This window comes from Schistocerca piceifrons, chromosome 3 (genome assembly GCF_021461385.2).
Source record: "Schistocerca piceifrons isolate TAMUIC-IGC-003096 chromosome 3, iqSchPice1.1, whole genome shotgun sequence".
Taxonomy (NCBI): Eukaryota; Metazoa; Arthropoda; class Insecta; order Orthoptera; family Acrididae; genus Schistocerca; species Schistocerca piceifrons.
The window spans coordinates 407,344,952-407,357,798 of record NC_060140.1 but is presented as its reverse complement, the minus strand read 5'-3'; the positions used below and the strand labels follow the sequence as shown (position 1 = coordinate 407,357,798).

The 12,847-nt window shown below is 44.3% G+C and overlaps 1 protein-coding gene across 1 annotated transcript in view; it reads right to left on the bottom strand.

Moving 5' to 3' along the window:
- Positions 1-3,975: 3,975 nt before the first annotated feature.
- Positions 3,976-12,847, bottom strand: part of LOC124789384 (metabotropic glutamate receptor 4-like) — an 876,620-nt gene continuing 867,748 nt past the window's right edge. The window contains exon 14 of the mRNA XM_047256716.1: positions 3,976-5,256. Within this exon, the coding sequence (XP_047112672.1) occupies positions 4,973-5,256 (284 nt within the window). The 3' untranslated portion in view covers positions 3,976-4,972. The remainder of the gene's footprint in view (positions 5,257-12,847) is intronic.

Here is a 12,847-nt window from a genome sequence, read left to right as displayed (position 1 = left end):
CCAGTGGAATCCAAGATCCATTCAGCTTGAGGCTTCTTCTTAAGCTATTGTCACATTTGTGTATTTATATACCTTCCCTGAACAAACGGGTGTAATAGTTTGTCTCTAATGCAAGAACTTCCGTGTCGGTGAATTTCACTATGTGATCGGTCTCACACAGTGCGTGCTCCGCTACGGCCGATTTCTCTCCTGCCCTAATCTGCAATGCCACTTATGTTCGGTGATTCTGGTGTTGATTGATCAGCCAGTCATCCCGACAAAGACTATTCCATATGTACGTGGTATTCCCGACATTGCAAGTGGGCCGTTTTTCTCCTTTGCCGACCTTAGACGCTCTTCGATCTTCTTTGTCGGTTTACAAGTTGTTCAGTGCACCGCCGATTCTGTCCGTCACTCTGGGAATGTAAGGCAGAAAGGCCATACCCGACATTTCTTTTTCTTTTCGATGTGTCATTTCGCCGAGTGTCTGACTCTGTGACACTCCTTATGTAACTGATGGAGTACCCGTTGCTCCTCAGAACGCTTTCCAGGTGTTGCATTCAGCGTCTGAGGTACTGCGGCTCACACATACGTCTCGCTCGCGTTACGAGCGTGTTGACCATGCCTCTTTTCTGGATGCGGTGGTAATTTGACAGTTTGTGTAGGTATCGGTCCGTGTGCGTTTTCGATACACGCTGTGTTCCAGATTTTTACCATTCCTCGTGACCAGCACATCTAGAAATGGTAGCTCTTGGACCTTCTCTACCTCCAAGGTAAATTTTATGTTGGCTTGGAGACCGTTCAGGTGTCTTAGAAAGACACCAGGCTGTTCCTCATCACGGCACCAAACAATGGAGGTATCCCGACGTATCTGTACCACACCTTAATTTCCAAGGTGCCAAGTCCAGCGCCCGTGCTTCGAAATGTTCCGTGAAGAATTTGGCCACCACTGGAGTAAGTGGACTATCCAAGGGAATAGACACTTTTGAAACGTGTGTAAACAGATGAATGCTGTAGGTCAGATGGGTAGCTCGAAATAACTAATAAAGAGTTACTGAATCGAATAAAGGAGAAAAGAAATTTGTCGCACACTTTTACTAACAGAAGAGATCGCTTATTAGGATCATCATCAGGCATCAACGAATCGTCGATTCGGTGATGAAGGGAAATATGGGGGAAGTATTACAGAGGAAGGTCAGTGCTTCACTACGGTACGCAGATTTTAATGTATATAGCTTGCAGTAGTTACGCAGAGATGTAAAGGCTTTGACAGGACAGACTAGTATGGAGAGCAGCATCAAACCAGTCTTTCGACTGAAGATACAACAGCAACAACAGCATTACACGTGGAGACAAAAGTCATGGCATAGCGTATACACATATAAAGATTGCGGTAGTATCGCGTACACAAGGTATAAAAGTGCATTTCATTGGCGGAGCTGTCATTTGTTGTCAGTTATGCACGTGGAAATGTTTCCTTCGTGATTATGGTCACACGACGGGAAGTAACGCACTTTGAACGCGAAATACTAGTTGGAGCTAGAGGCATGGGGACGTCCCGTTCCGGAAATCTTATGGAATTCGGTATTCCAAAATCCAGAATCAAGAGTGTGCCGAGAATACCAAATTTCAGGCATTGCCTCTAACCACGGACAATGCAGTGGCCGACGGCCTGCACTTAACGACCGAGAGCAACGGCGTTTCTGTAGAGTTGTCAGCGATAACAACAAGCAACACTCCTTGAAATAACTTCACAATCAATGTGGGATGTCCGACGAACGTGCAGTGCTGGGGAAATTTGGCTTTAATCGGCTATGGCAGCAGACGACCGACGCGAGTGCCTCTGCTAACAGCAAGATATCGTCTGCAGCGCCTCTCCTGGGCTCATGGCTTATCGATTGGATACTAAACGACTGGAATACCGTGGCCTGGTCATATGAGTCCCGATTTCATTTGGTGAGAGCTGACGGTAGGTTTCGAGTTTGGCGCAGACTCGACGAGGCCATGGACCCAAGTTGTCAACAAGGCACTGTGTAAGCTGATGGTGGCTCCATAATGGTGTCGGCTGTGTTTACGTGGAATGGACTGGGTCCTCTGGTCCAACTGAAGCGATGATTGACTGGAAATGGTTGTGTTCGGCTACTTGGAGACTACTTAACAACCATTCGTCGAGTTCATTTTGCCAAACAACGATGGAATTTTTATGGATGACAATGTGCCACGTCACCAGGTCACAGTTGTTCGCGATTAGTTTGAAGAACATTCTGGAAAATTCGAGCGAATGATTTGGCTACCCATCGAACATTTATGGGACACAGTCGAGAGGTCAGTTCGTGCGCAAAATGCCGCACCGGCAACGCTTCCGCAATTATAGATGACTATAGAGGTGGTATTGCTCAGTACTTCTGTGGGGTCTTCCAATGACTTGTTGAGTTCATGCCACGTCGATTTGCTGCACTACACCAGGCAAAAGGAGGTCCGACGCGATGTTAGGAGGTATCCTATGACTTATGTCAAATGGCTCTGAGCACTATGGGACTTAACATCTGAGGTCATCAGTCCCCTAGAACTTAGAACTACTTAAACCTAACTAACCTAAGGACATCACATACATCCATGCCCGAGGCAGGATTCGAACTTGTGACCGTAGCGGTCGCGCAGTTCCAAACTGGAGCGCCTAGAACCGCTCGGCCACACCGACCGGCGACTTTTGTCACTTCATTGTGTTTGCTTACGCAGCGTGTCATGTTCACGATATTTTTCATGAAGCCTCTTGAAGTTTAACACGCCTATTTTAATCATCACAATATTTTCTGCGTCTTCTTTAATTCCAATCAGACACAAGGGAAAAAAGATATGTTTAATGCACATTCAGAAATTAACTTTTTTATAATTTGTAAATGTCTGTGTTATAAAGCGTGCTTGTGCGACCTCATTGCGCTTTGTATTGTGCTCAGGGACGGGATGGATTTTCCAGATCTCTGCATGTCACATTTTTCTTGCAATGTTGAGGTTTTGAACTGAGTGGTTTTCGAATAGTAGACTGTATTATTTGTTTTCGCTTTCTCATTGGTACTTAATCAAGTCACAATGTAAGAACAACATGCGCTGGTACTTGGCTCTCGAAAAATTAGCGGCAAGGAAAGGAAAATCACATCAGATTGCAACTACATAAGCTCACAACTGGGTCAGCTGCTCGCAAAATAGAGGCACACTAGAGGAGCAAGTAGCATTGCTCTGAAGTGGCACTGTGCGGTAGGAAATTATAACGTCTGCTGAAGCGGGCTGTTTGTCTAAGCCGTTAAGCGAGTACAAATATAACACATATTATATCTGAATCATCACTTAATAGTAGGTATTTGTAATGAGTAAGATAAAAAATGTTTAGTTTCCACATATTTACTTTTCGGATGAATATCAGAATTTGCTGAGCGACAGGGAGCAGAACGTATGCATTTGTGTAGTTCATACACATGGGCTTTTAAGATTTGCCCGGGGTGACCTGAAACTACTTCACACCTGGAATTTCTGCCTCTTGAGAACCGTGTACTAATTCCTATCTGCAATGGGGCCTTCAATCCATTCAGAAAGCTGGAATGATATTATATAAGTTTGGACCTGACATCTATATGAACTTCGTTCTAAAGGGTGAACACATACAGCTAAGTTTCGCACTTGAACTGCTTGTAGAATTCAAGTTTATACCTACAATACAGACGGTTCATAATACACGAGGGTAAAATAATTTCCCTTTACCTTTCTTTTTGGTAGGCCTTGAAGGACGAGATATTACATAACATTACAAGCAAACATGTATATTTACCTACGTTAATGTTGCAAACTGATAAATACTATTCTGTTTTGTTCTTTCCACTCACCTATATCTTTACTTCATTGGCACACTTGGGTGTTAAGCAACTGACACACTTATGGAGATAACAAGAAAGATAAAGCTGACTATTTTTGGTAATATTTCTTTATTTACAATATAATATGGTACAATTTCATTTTTGTTGGAAGTGAGTTAAAAGCAAATTTTCATATGGTTTAATGTTGACAGTTGCCCATACACAGATGAAACGGGTTTACATGTGACTGCTACCTCCTATTTTATTTGGTATATCATTTGCAGATCATTTTAAATGGTTAATGAATCACAGATTTCTTAATTTACTTAATCACAGATTTTAATACTTTGTACATATATGACAGTAACAATGTTGTACAACTCTCAGTGGAAACTGACGGATAAGAGGAATGTGCCACAGGGGCTCAACATGTGACACATTCTGTTTTACCATTACCATCTCCCAAACCTCTACACTTAAGGAACGTAGATACTATTTAGCATCCATGTAAGAGAATTTACTAATTCCTAGGAAATGAAACTAAGTTCTGTACTGTAGAAGTGTCGAGAGTTACTCTAAAGGCTAATTTCAAGAAGTCGTTAGACAATGGTGACCAACACGGTTTACTTCGAACGCATTCGCTCAGGAGTAAAACAGATATGTTTATGACAGACTATGTACATGAAGGGTATGCTTGGCATAAGGGACAGGACAAAAGTCAGCTCCAATTTGAACACCTTTTCTGACACTGTTACAGGACTACGTTTTTCATTTCATAATACTGAACAAACTGTAATTACGACTATTCTTCTTCATTTCATATAGTGTTTCGTTACACTGAACAGTTCGTTGGGTTGACAATGAGAACCCGGGTCACACATACAGAAGAAATCGATAGCAAAAACTTTACCTAGTCCACAGGAAGAAAAAAGGGGAATGGAAGAATCTCAGTTACTGTCTCGGCACCTTTGGAATCTTTCACGTAATCGCTTGACGCCGTGGCAGGGGCGTTCAGTCTCCAGCAACAGTGCTGAACGCCGAGGGCTGAGCCTCAGCAACCGGCGCAGCGCAGGCTGTCTCTCTCACACGAGCACGGGTGAGCGCCGCCTGCGGCTTGAGTGCCGGTGGGCCCTACTGCGCTTCCGCTATAACTGCACGTCCACCTGCTGCGGCTGCTGCTGCAGCTGCTGCTGCTGCTGCTGCTGCGCCTGCAGCTGCGGCTGGCCGCCTGCCACGGGGCCGTTGCTGCTGCCGTGCTCCGCGGCCACCGCCTGGGTCTGCACCTGCTGCTCCTGCTGCTGGGGCTGCGTCTGCGGCTCAGCGGGTGGCGGCTCTGTCTGAGTCGAGCGGTTCACCAGCAGCAGCACGCAGCCGTGCACCACTGGACGGCGCTGGTGAACCACGTCTTCACGCAGTTCCAGCTCCATACCTGAAACAAAAAGTAGCATCTCTTGTGGTTACGTTTATACACCCCTAGAGGACAGAATTGAAACTCTTGTTAAGATAAATTCTATAGCAGAAAGGTAACGACTGGTGTGAATATTACCGACCCCTCCGTTTAATAATTCATGGTTGCGAAATACTAACATACACACTGTAAGCTACCGCTTCTGTTTTGCTCTTTTCTGCTGATGGGTAAGCCTGCGAGCCGAACGTATAAGTGAAAAATTGTGCGCAACTGATTTTATAACGCTAATTTGTCGCCCTGACAGTTATACGCTCTCCAGAAAGGTAAGCTTATCCTTTGCTTTATATGTGACGTTAACTAGTCTTATGCAAATCTGGTTGGTTTCTAACCATATCCTCAGTATATGCTAGAATGTTCAGATGTGCTGACCTACAAACACTGCCTCCACAAGGTGGTTGCAAACATTAAACACACAAATAAGGAGATAATAAAATGACAAAGGAAAGTACCAGCTATGAAATGATACACTCAGTAGTGTTAAATTCTTACTCTTCTGCAATTCACTCTATTCAAGGTTACACAGTACGAGCAACATTATAGTTCTGGCTATTCACATTTGGTAATCGCTCTGTCTGGCACTGTCCTGTGATATATTCGCGGTCGTTAATTCAAGCGCGGAATACTGACATCAGCTATGGTAATTGCAATTATATTTAGAACTTCACTCGCGACAAGCAATGTGAAGCCTCAGCATAGAACGAAAAAGACACGTGATCAGCAATTTACTTTACTTCCCTAACCGCCATTGCGAATGTACGACCACTACAGTGATCTAACGCTTATCGCTGCAAAGGTTCTCGCCTCAGCGAGATGACATAAATTCTACCTCACCAAAAGCTTCCGTAGGCACCTCCACGGCTGCTGTGGATCACCAGACGATCCTCAGGCTCTCGCTAGAAGTACTCTGTCCCAGTAAGGAGGTCGCACACCTCGCCAGGACCAACCTCTCTCCTCGACGCCCCAGGAACAAGTGTTTCTCAGTCGCTACGCTTTTTCGTAGCTCCTGTTCTTTTTTCTTCCTCCTTTAATATGCGTGCCCAATCATGTTGCTGGAAGGTGTTCGTTTCTGAGCGCCGACCAATCTCAATTTTGCAACCGACCGAAGCTTCTAGAAGCTTCCAGACTGTTCCAGAAGCTTCCGCTCCGGCCGTTGGGAAAAACCACCTACACGCCGCCACGCGTTTTGTGAGCGAGCCCCTGTGTCTTCTTGTCCTCGGCCACGTGGCTCCCGCTAAGCCGTGGTCCACCTGCCTGGGGTTTCCAGGAGCTTACAGGCGCTGTTGTCTTCAGCTCTCAGGCCTGCCTGCCTCGCTTGTGTCTTTCCCGTTCTCCTACCAGCCTCCCGTCTCTGTCCTCTTCACTATCGCCCAACGTGCAGATATTCTGCTACAAATTAAGATCCCTAGCCGATGTCAGTATCGTTAATGGTTTCCTGTCTCGATGTTTATACTATTAAAGGGTCTTCTTTCCGGATTGGTAGTTGTAATGTGGCTCAAAATGATTCCACCTTACAACACTTAAAAGAAAATAAAATAAAATAAAGAGCTTCACAAATTGTTGGTCCACCGCTGGACAACATGCAAGCTGTTTTTCGGCTTGGCATTGACTGATAGTGTTGTTGGATGTGCTCCTGTCAGACATCGTGTCAAATTCTGCCCAATTGGGGCTTTAGATCGTCGAAATCCCGAGCTGGTCCTGCCCATAATGCCCCAAACGTTCTCAACTGCGGAGAGCTCTGGCAACCTTGCTAGCGAAGGTAGGGTTTGGCAAGCATAAAGACAAGCAGTAGGAACTCTCGCCGTATGTGAATGGACATTTTGTAGATGAAATGTAAACCCAGCATGGCTTGCCATGAAGGGCAACAAAACAGGGGGACGAAAATCGTCGAAGTACTGCTGTACTGTAAGGGTGCAGCGGACGGTACGAAATGAAATGGCACCTTAGACAACCACTCTTGGATGTCGTGCCGTATTCAACTGCTGTCGGGCGCTTCTTCAGATACGTCTTCAGCTGGAAACTCGTTGACTGGAGTAGAATGGTCTTCACTGACGAGCCCGCATGGAACTGAGCCCTAACCGAGTAAGGTGGTGCAGTGGTTAGCACACTGTACTCGCTTTCGGGAGGACGACGGTTCAATCCCGCGTCCGGCCATCCTGATTTAGGTTTTCCGTGATTTCCCTAAATCGCTCCAGGCAAAGGCTGGATGGTTCCTTTGAAAGGGCTCGGCCGACTTCCTTCCCCATTCTTCCCTACTCTGATGACACTGATGACCTCGCTGTTTGGTCTCTTCCCCCAAACAACCTAACCAACCGAGCCCCAAACACCAGCGAAGACGCGTTGGAGACGCCACAGGCAGTGGTGGGACACAAACCTGTCTGTCGCCTGCCGTATGGCTTGACAACTAGAAGTGATAGTCTGGGTTGTCATACGCGGCACCCTTATAGCGCAGCGATATGTCATTGACATTCTACGATCCGTTTTGTAACACTTCATCCCAAGACATCCTGACCATACATTTCAGCAAGATAATGCCCGCCCGCACACTGCGAGGGCATCTACTGCTTCTCTTCGTGCTTGCCAGACCCTCCCTTGGCCAGCAAGGTCGCCGGATCTCTTTCCAAATGAGAACATTTCGAACATCATTGCCGGGTCCATCAAACCAGCTTGGGATTTTGACGACCTGACCCACCATTTGGTCGGAATTTGGCACGATATCCTCAGGACGACATCCGTCGACTCTGTCAATCAAAGCTAAGCCTATAACTGCTTGCATATGGGCCAGAAGTGGGACAACGCTCAATTTGTGAAGGTCTTTCTCTTGACTAAGATACCATTTTTTCTGGAATTGCAATCATTTGTTTGTGCATAAATGTACATCACATGTACGGATTTCCGTCTCATTCAGATAATTCCTCTGTGGTGCGTCGTTCTTTTTTTATTTATTTTTCATCGTAGAGTGTGTTATTTCCAGAAGAGTGGAAAGACTGACTGTGACCGACCTCAGACAAGATCTGACTGGGTTGGGGAGTAATGTATGAGCACTACAGTTACTATTGACCCTATGCTTTATGTTAGAAAATAGACTGATAAAGGCAGTACTATATCTATAGCAGTTGTAGATTCGGAGAAAGCTTTTGACGTTGCTGAGTAGAATACACTCATGTAAATTATGAGGTAACAGGGATAAAATGGCAGAGGGAAAGAAAAACGAGACTGGAATTATAAGAGTTGAAGGACATGAAAGGAGTGAGCCGTGGTTGCAGCCTATCCCTCATGCAGGGGCGACGACTCTGTTGGACCAGAACCTGTCCTGTCCTGTCACAAAGGCGATGGTAAAATCTAAACCAAGTAGCTGGATCAGGAGGCAGCACACAGAACGTTGTACTAAAACCCAAAAACAGAAATGTGACAAGCTCATGACTCCGAAACTCCTGTAATACTGGGATTGGCCAGGAATCAGAATAGACTCATGGTAAGTTTCTTGGCTGCCCATAGGTATTTCAAGAAACATCTGCTCACAACGGGAGTAGAGAAACAAGCCCTTAAGTACAGCCTGTGTGGTATGAGGAATAAAATCGCACAACACTTAATCTTCCAGAGCGAAGCACTCAGCGCCAGAAGATACAATATTTTTGGGTAACTGATTCCTGAAGAAATTGTGATTAGTAGAGATTTAGTGAAGGGTCTCCCGCTACCCTTTAAAGGTCATGGTTGGCTTAACTAGAATGACAGAGATACAGTACAATAAACTTAGTTTCCGTGCGGACAACAGGGGGCTAAGACCAATGTTGTTTAAATCGAATCAGTCCTCCATGTTATCCAATGCATACATTGAGAAAGCACCGCAGGAAAACAAGAAGAAATATGGAAAGGGAATATAGTTTCACACATAAAAAATAAAAATACTGAAGGCAGTAGATCTGTTTTGCTATTTGCGGAGGAAAGTTACTGACAAAGGCAGAAGTAAAGAGGAAAAGGTGAGAGCTTTTTAAACATCTAATATGATTTTAAGCATTAGCAAATCTTTTTTGAGATTATTGTTTTGGAGCGTAGCCTTGTGTGGAAGTGAAACGTGGACGTTAAACGGTAGATACAAGAAGGAAATAACACTTGAAATGAATTTCTACAAAAGAGAGTTGCAGATTAGAGGGGCGGATTGGATAACTAATGAAGAGGTATTGTGCCGGTGTGTTTTCTCTCCGGCACTTTTGAATTCGCACCGTAGACATCGATTGAATAGTTCCTTTGCCTTAGCTTTGTAAGAATTTCTTATTGATTAAAGACAGCAATACAAGATATGCAAATTTTGTTTTATAAAAAGAAAGGTATTTAAATTCTTGACCTTTAGTCTATTGTTTGGCATATAAATTACGAGATATGCGAATTTTGTTTTGTAAAATGTCATGCATTTAAATTCTTCTCCTTTAGTTTGTTGCCTTTTCATTCATTATTTCTCCTGCCTAGGAGAAAACCACCTCTGCAGGAAATGATGTCGCAGGGCAACACATAGCCACTAAATGTTTAACACACAACGTACTATTAGATTTTACCCGATTTTCTAATACACAAGCGTGATGGTATATTACAGATTTTTCAAAATATTGACGTAGGTCAATCATGGAATCACTGACTGGTGTAATGACATCGACGTTACACTGTTGCTGATTCTCCTGCCTTGGAGAAAACCTTCTCAGCAGGAAATGAAGTCGCAGGGCAGCACATAGCCACCAAATGTTTAACACACAACGTACTATTAGATTTTACCCGATTTTCTAATACAAAAGCATGATGGTATATTACAGATTTTTCAAAATATTGACGTAGGTCAATCATGGAATCACTGACTGGTGTAATGACATCGACGTTACACTGTTGCTGCTTTCAAACTGATAGACGTATCAATAGACGTATTAGCACTGCTCACGGATGCTTCTGTTTCAGGTATTATTCTTGGTGTTGATGCAGTGATAACAGCATACTCTTTTTGAAGTAATTGTGCAGCGTTGTCTGCCTCTTGAAATGTCCTGAAACAAAGGTTTTCTTTCTTTCTTTTCTTTCTTTTTTTGAAAAAAAACCTTGGATCTAATAAGGTCGCAAGCATATTAACAGTCCCTGTGTGAAATGATTTCAGTCTTTCACTGACTGATTAAATCAAGGATCCAGAACACTTCGTGCTTTATTAGTCGCTAAGGTGCTTTCCAAGTCTGTCAACTTTGCAGAAATACCTCGTATAAGAGGTATAATTAAGAAAGCAGTGACGTATGGCTCCACAGAGATTGTTGTTGTTGCTACTTCAAAAGATTTAAGAAGACCTAATATCTTTTGTATAGCTAAGTAATTTTTTGCTGTGAGGGAAGGCAATGCTTTTGAACTTTCATTGTTTGCAATCGCAAACTCACTTCGCACTTCCAAAATCCTTTTGAGCACGTAGCATGAGGTGTTCCATTGAGTCAGCAGCTCCTGTATCAGTTTCAGTCCTTTTTGAGCGCTGCGCAGTTTTTCACTGGTTAGTGCAGAGTTATGAAAGAAACTCAAAATTGCCATCGTTTTCAATAAAATTTTGGAAAATTATTCCACTTTGGAGCACCTTTGTACTATTAAATTGATGCAGTAGGCAAAGCGGCGTGAATGTTGAATCCTTAATACTTCGGCAATTTTTTCATTACTGCAGCAATGTCTGTAACCACTACTAGTCTTGTATTCTAATAAGATCTGATGGATGACCTGAAAAAAAATGTAATTTTAAAATTAACTGCCAATATCTCCGAAATTTTGCATAATATTTTCAAGAAAAAATATTTTTTCAACGTCTTGTTATGTGAAAAATTACTTTCATTCATAAAAAAATTATTTTCATAAAAATCGGGCCAACATGTTACTTGTCGATCCTATGTTGAACTTCAGAGTTTTAGAAGCATGGGGAAAGCAGGAAGAGGATGAAGAAGAAGGGGATGAAGGTCACCACAAGTAATAAGTATTCTTTCTTCTTTCTTTCTTTCGCTACTGCCTTTATCCGGCATTGTGCGCAGGGTCGGCAGGGTTAAGTACGGATTGAGTGGTGGCCGGATGCCCTTCCTGCCGCCACCCCATACCCCCCCCAGGACGGAATTAGTGCACCCCAGCTGTCTGCGTCTAGTGTACATCGTGAAATAGTGTGAATGTGTTGCAAATGTCTGCGAGTCGTGTAACTGAGGCGGCACGTGGGGACCAGCCTGGTATTCACCTAGCGAGATGCGGGAAACCGCCTACAAACCACATCCACGCTGGCCGGCACTCCGGCCGCCTTCGTTAATCCGCTGGGCGGATTCGATCCGGGGCCGGCGCGCCTACCCGAGTCCAGGAGGCAGCGCCTTAGCGCTTTCGGCTATCCTGGCGGGTTACCGCGAGTAATAAGTATGCGAGAGGTATGGTCTGCCATGCAATGCTGTTACCTTAGGTGTGCATCTTTGCTGATGAATACAGCAGATAAACTGCACACAGGGGTAAGAAGGGCACAGAAGAGACCAGGGGTGTTCCTCAGTTGAGTTGACACTGCATACGAAATAATAGGGCCATCACTCTACTGTAGTGCTACAGCTGCTGCATAGCTGAGGCGAACAGCACTCGTGATCTTAACGCAGTCGACGTAAAGTGTGTAGCTTGTAGAAGTTTTCTTGGGAGTTTCGCCGTTCGCCGAGTGAAACGCATGCAGCGGTATAAAGGGTACAATAGTAATGAAGGGTAAAGATACGTGGGAGAGAGACAGCGTTGCTGGCATCTTCTTCCATCATACCGATGTATGCCTATAATATACCCGGGTCGCTCAAAGATGGAACTTGACAGATCCTGATAGACATGTTTCGTCGGCTTCATTGCAATAGCGATACAACAGGTTAAAATAGAAATAAATGGTTGTAGCTCCGTCGTAAGTTGCATTGAGAAGTATCTATTTTTTTATTTCTTGATAAAAAATCAAGTTGCCGACATATTTTCCATCTGCAGCATGCTGCAAATCCGTAAACAACAGCTTAAATTCCCACTGAAAAATTCCAGTTCGGTTAATATGGCCTACATTCACAACTTGCTTTGGTTAGCCTTTTTTGGCAAAAGATGTGCAATAATATTGACACCATTTTATAAGCATCAGAAGTTTTAATTCTGTTCCGACTCGCTAACACAATGGAAGAACTTTCGTATAAATCGCACACCAAAGCGCGTGGTTCATATACTCGGAAGACAGCAACACAGTATTGCCACGACCAGTTGATTTGGCGATGCTGAATTAATTTTGGTTTAGACAGTGTTGGGGTTCGCGTTCGTTTCTCACTTATTACTCTTGTTACGGTGCTCGCTTATTTCCAAGTCCATGTCGATCTTAGTGCTGGGTTTTCACTCAGACGGCGCTTTGGCGTTAGGCGGTTGTTTCCGTGTGTGATCGCTGGTCGGAGCTTAGCTGGAGGTGTGTGAGGAGGTAAGAGGTGGCTGCCTTGGCGTGAAGACAGTTCGGCTCGGCTGCGGATGTTTGCGTCTGGACGCCGAGTGGGACCCGATGGGAAGACCTGACAGTGATTTT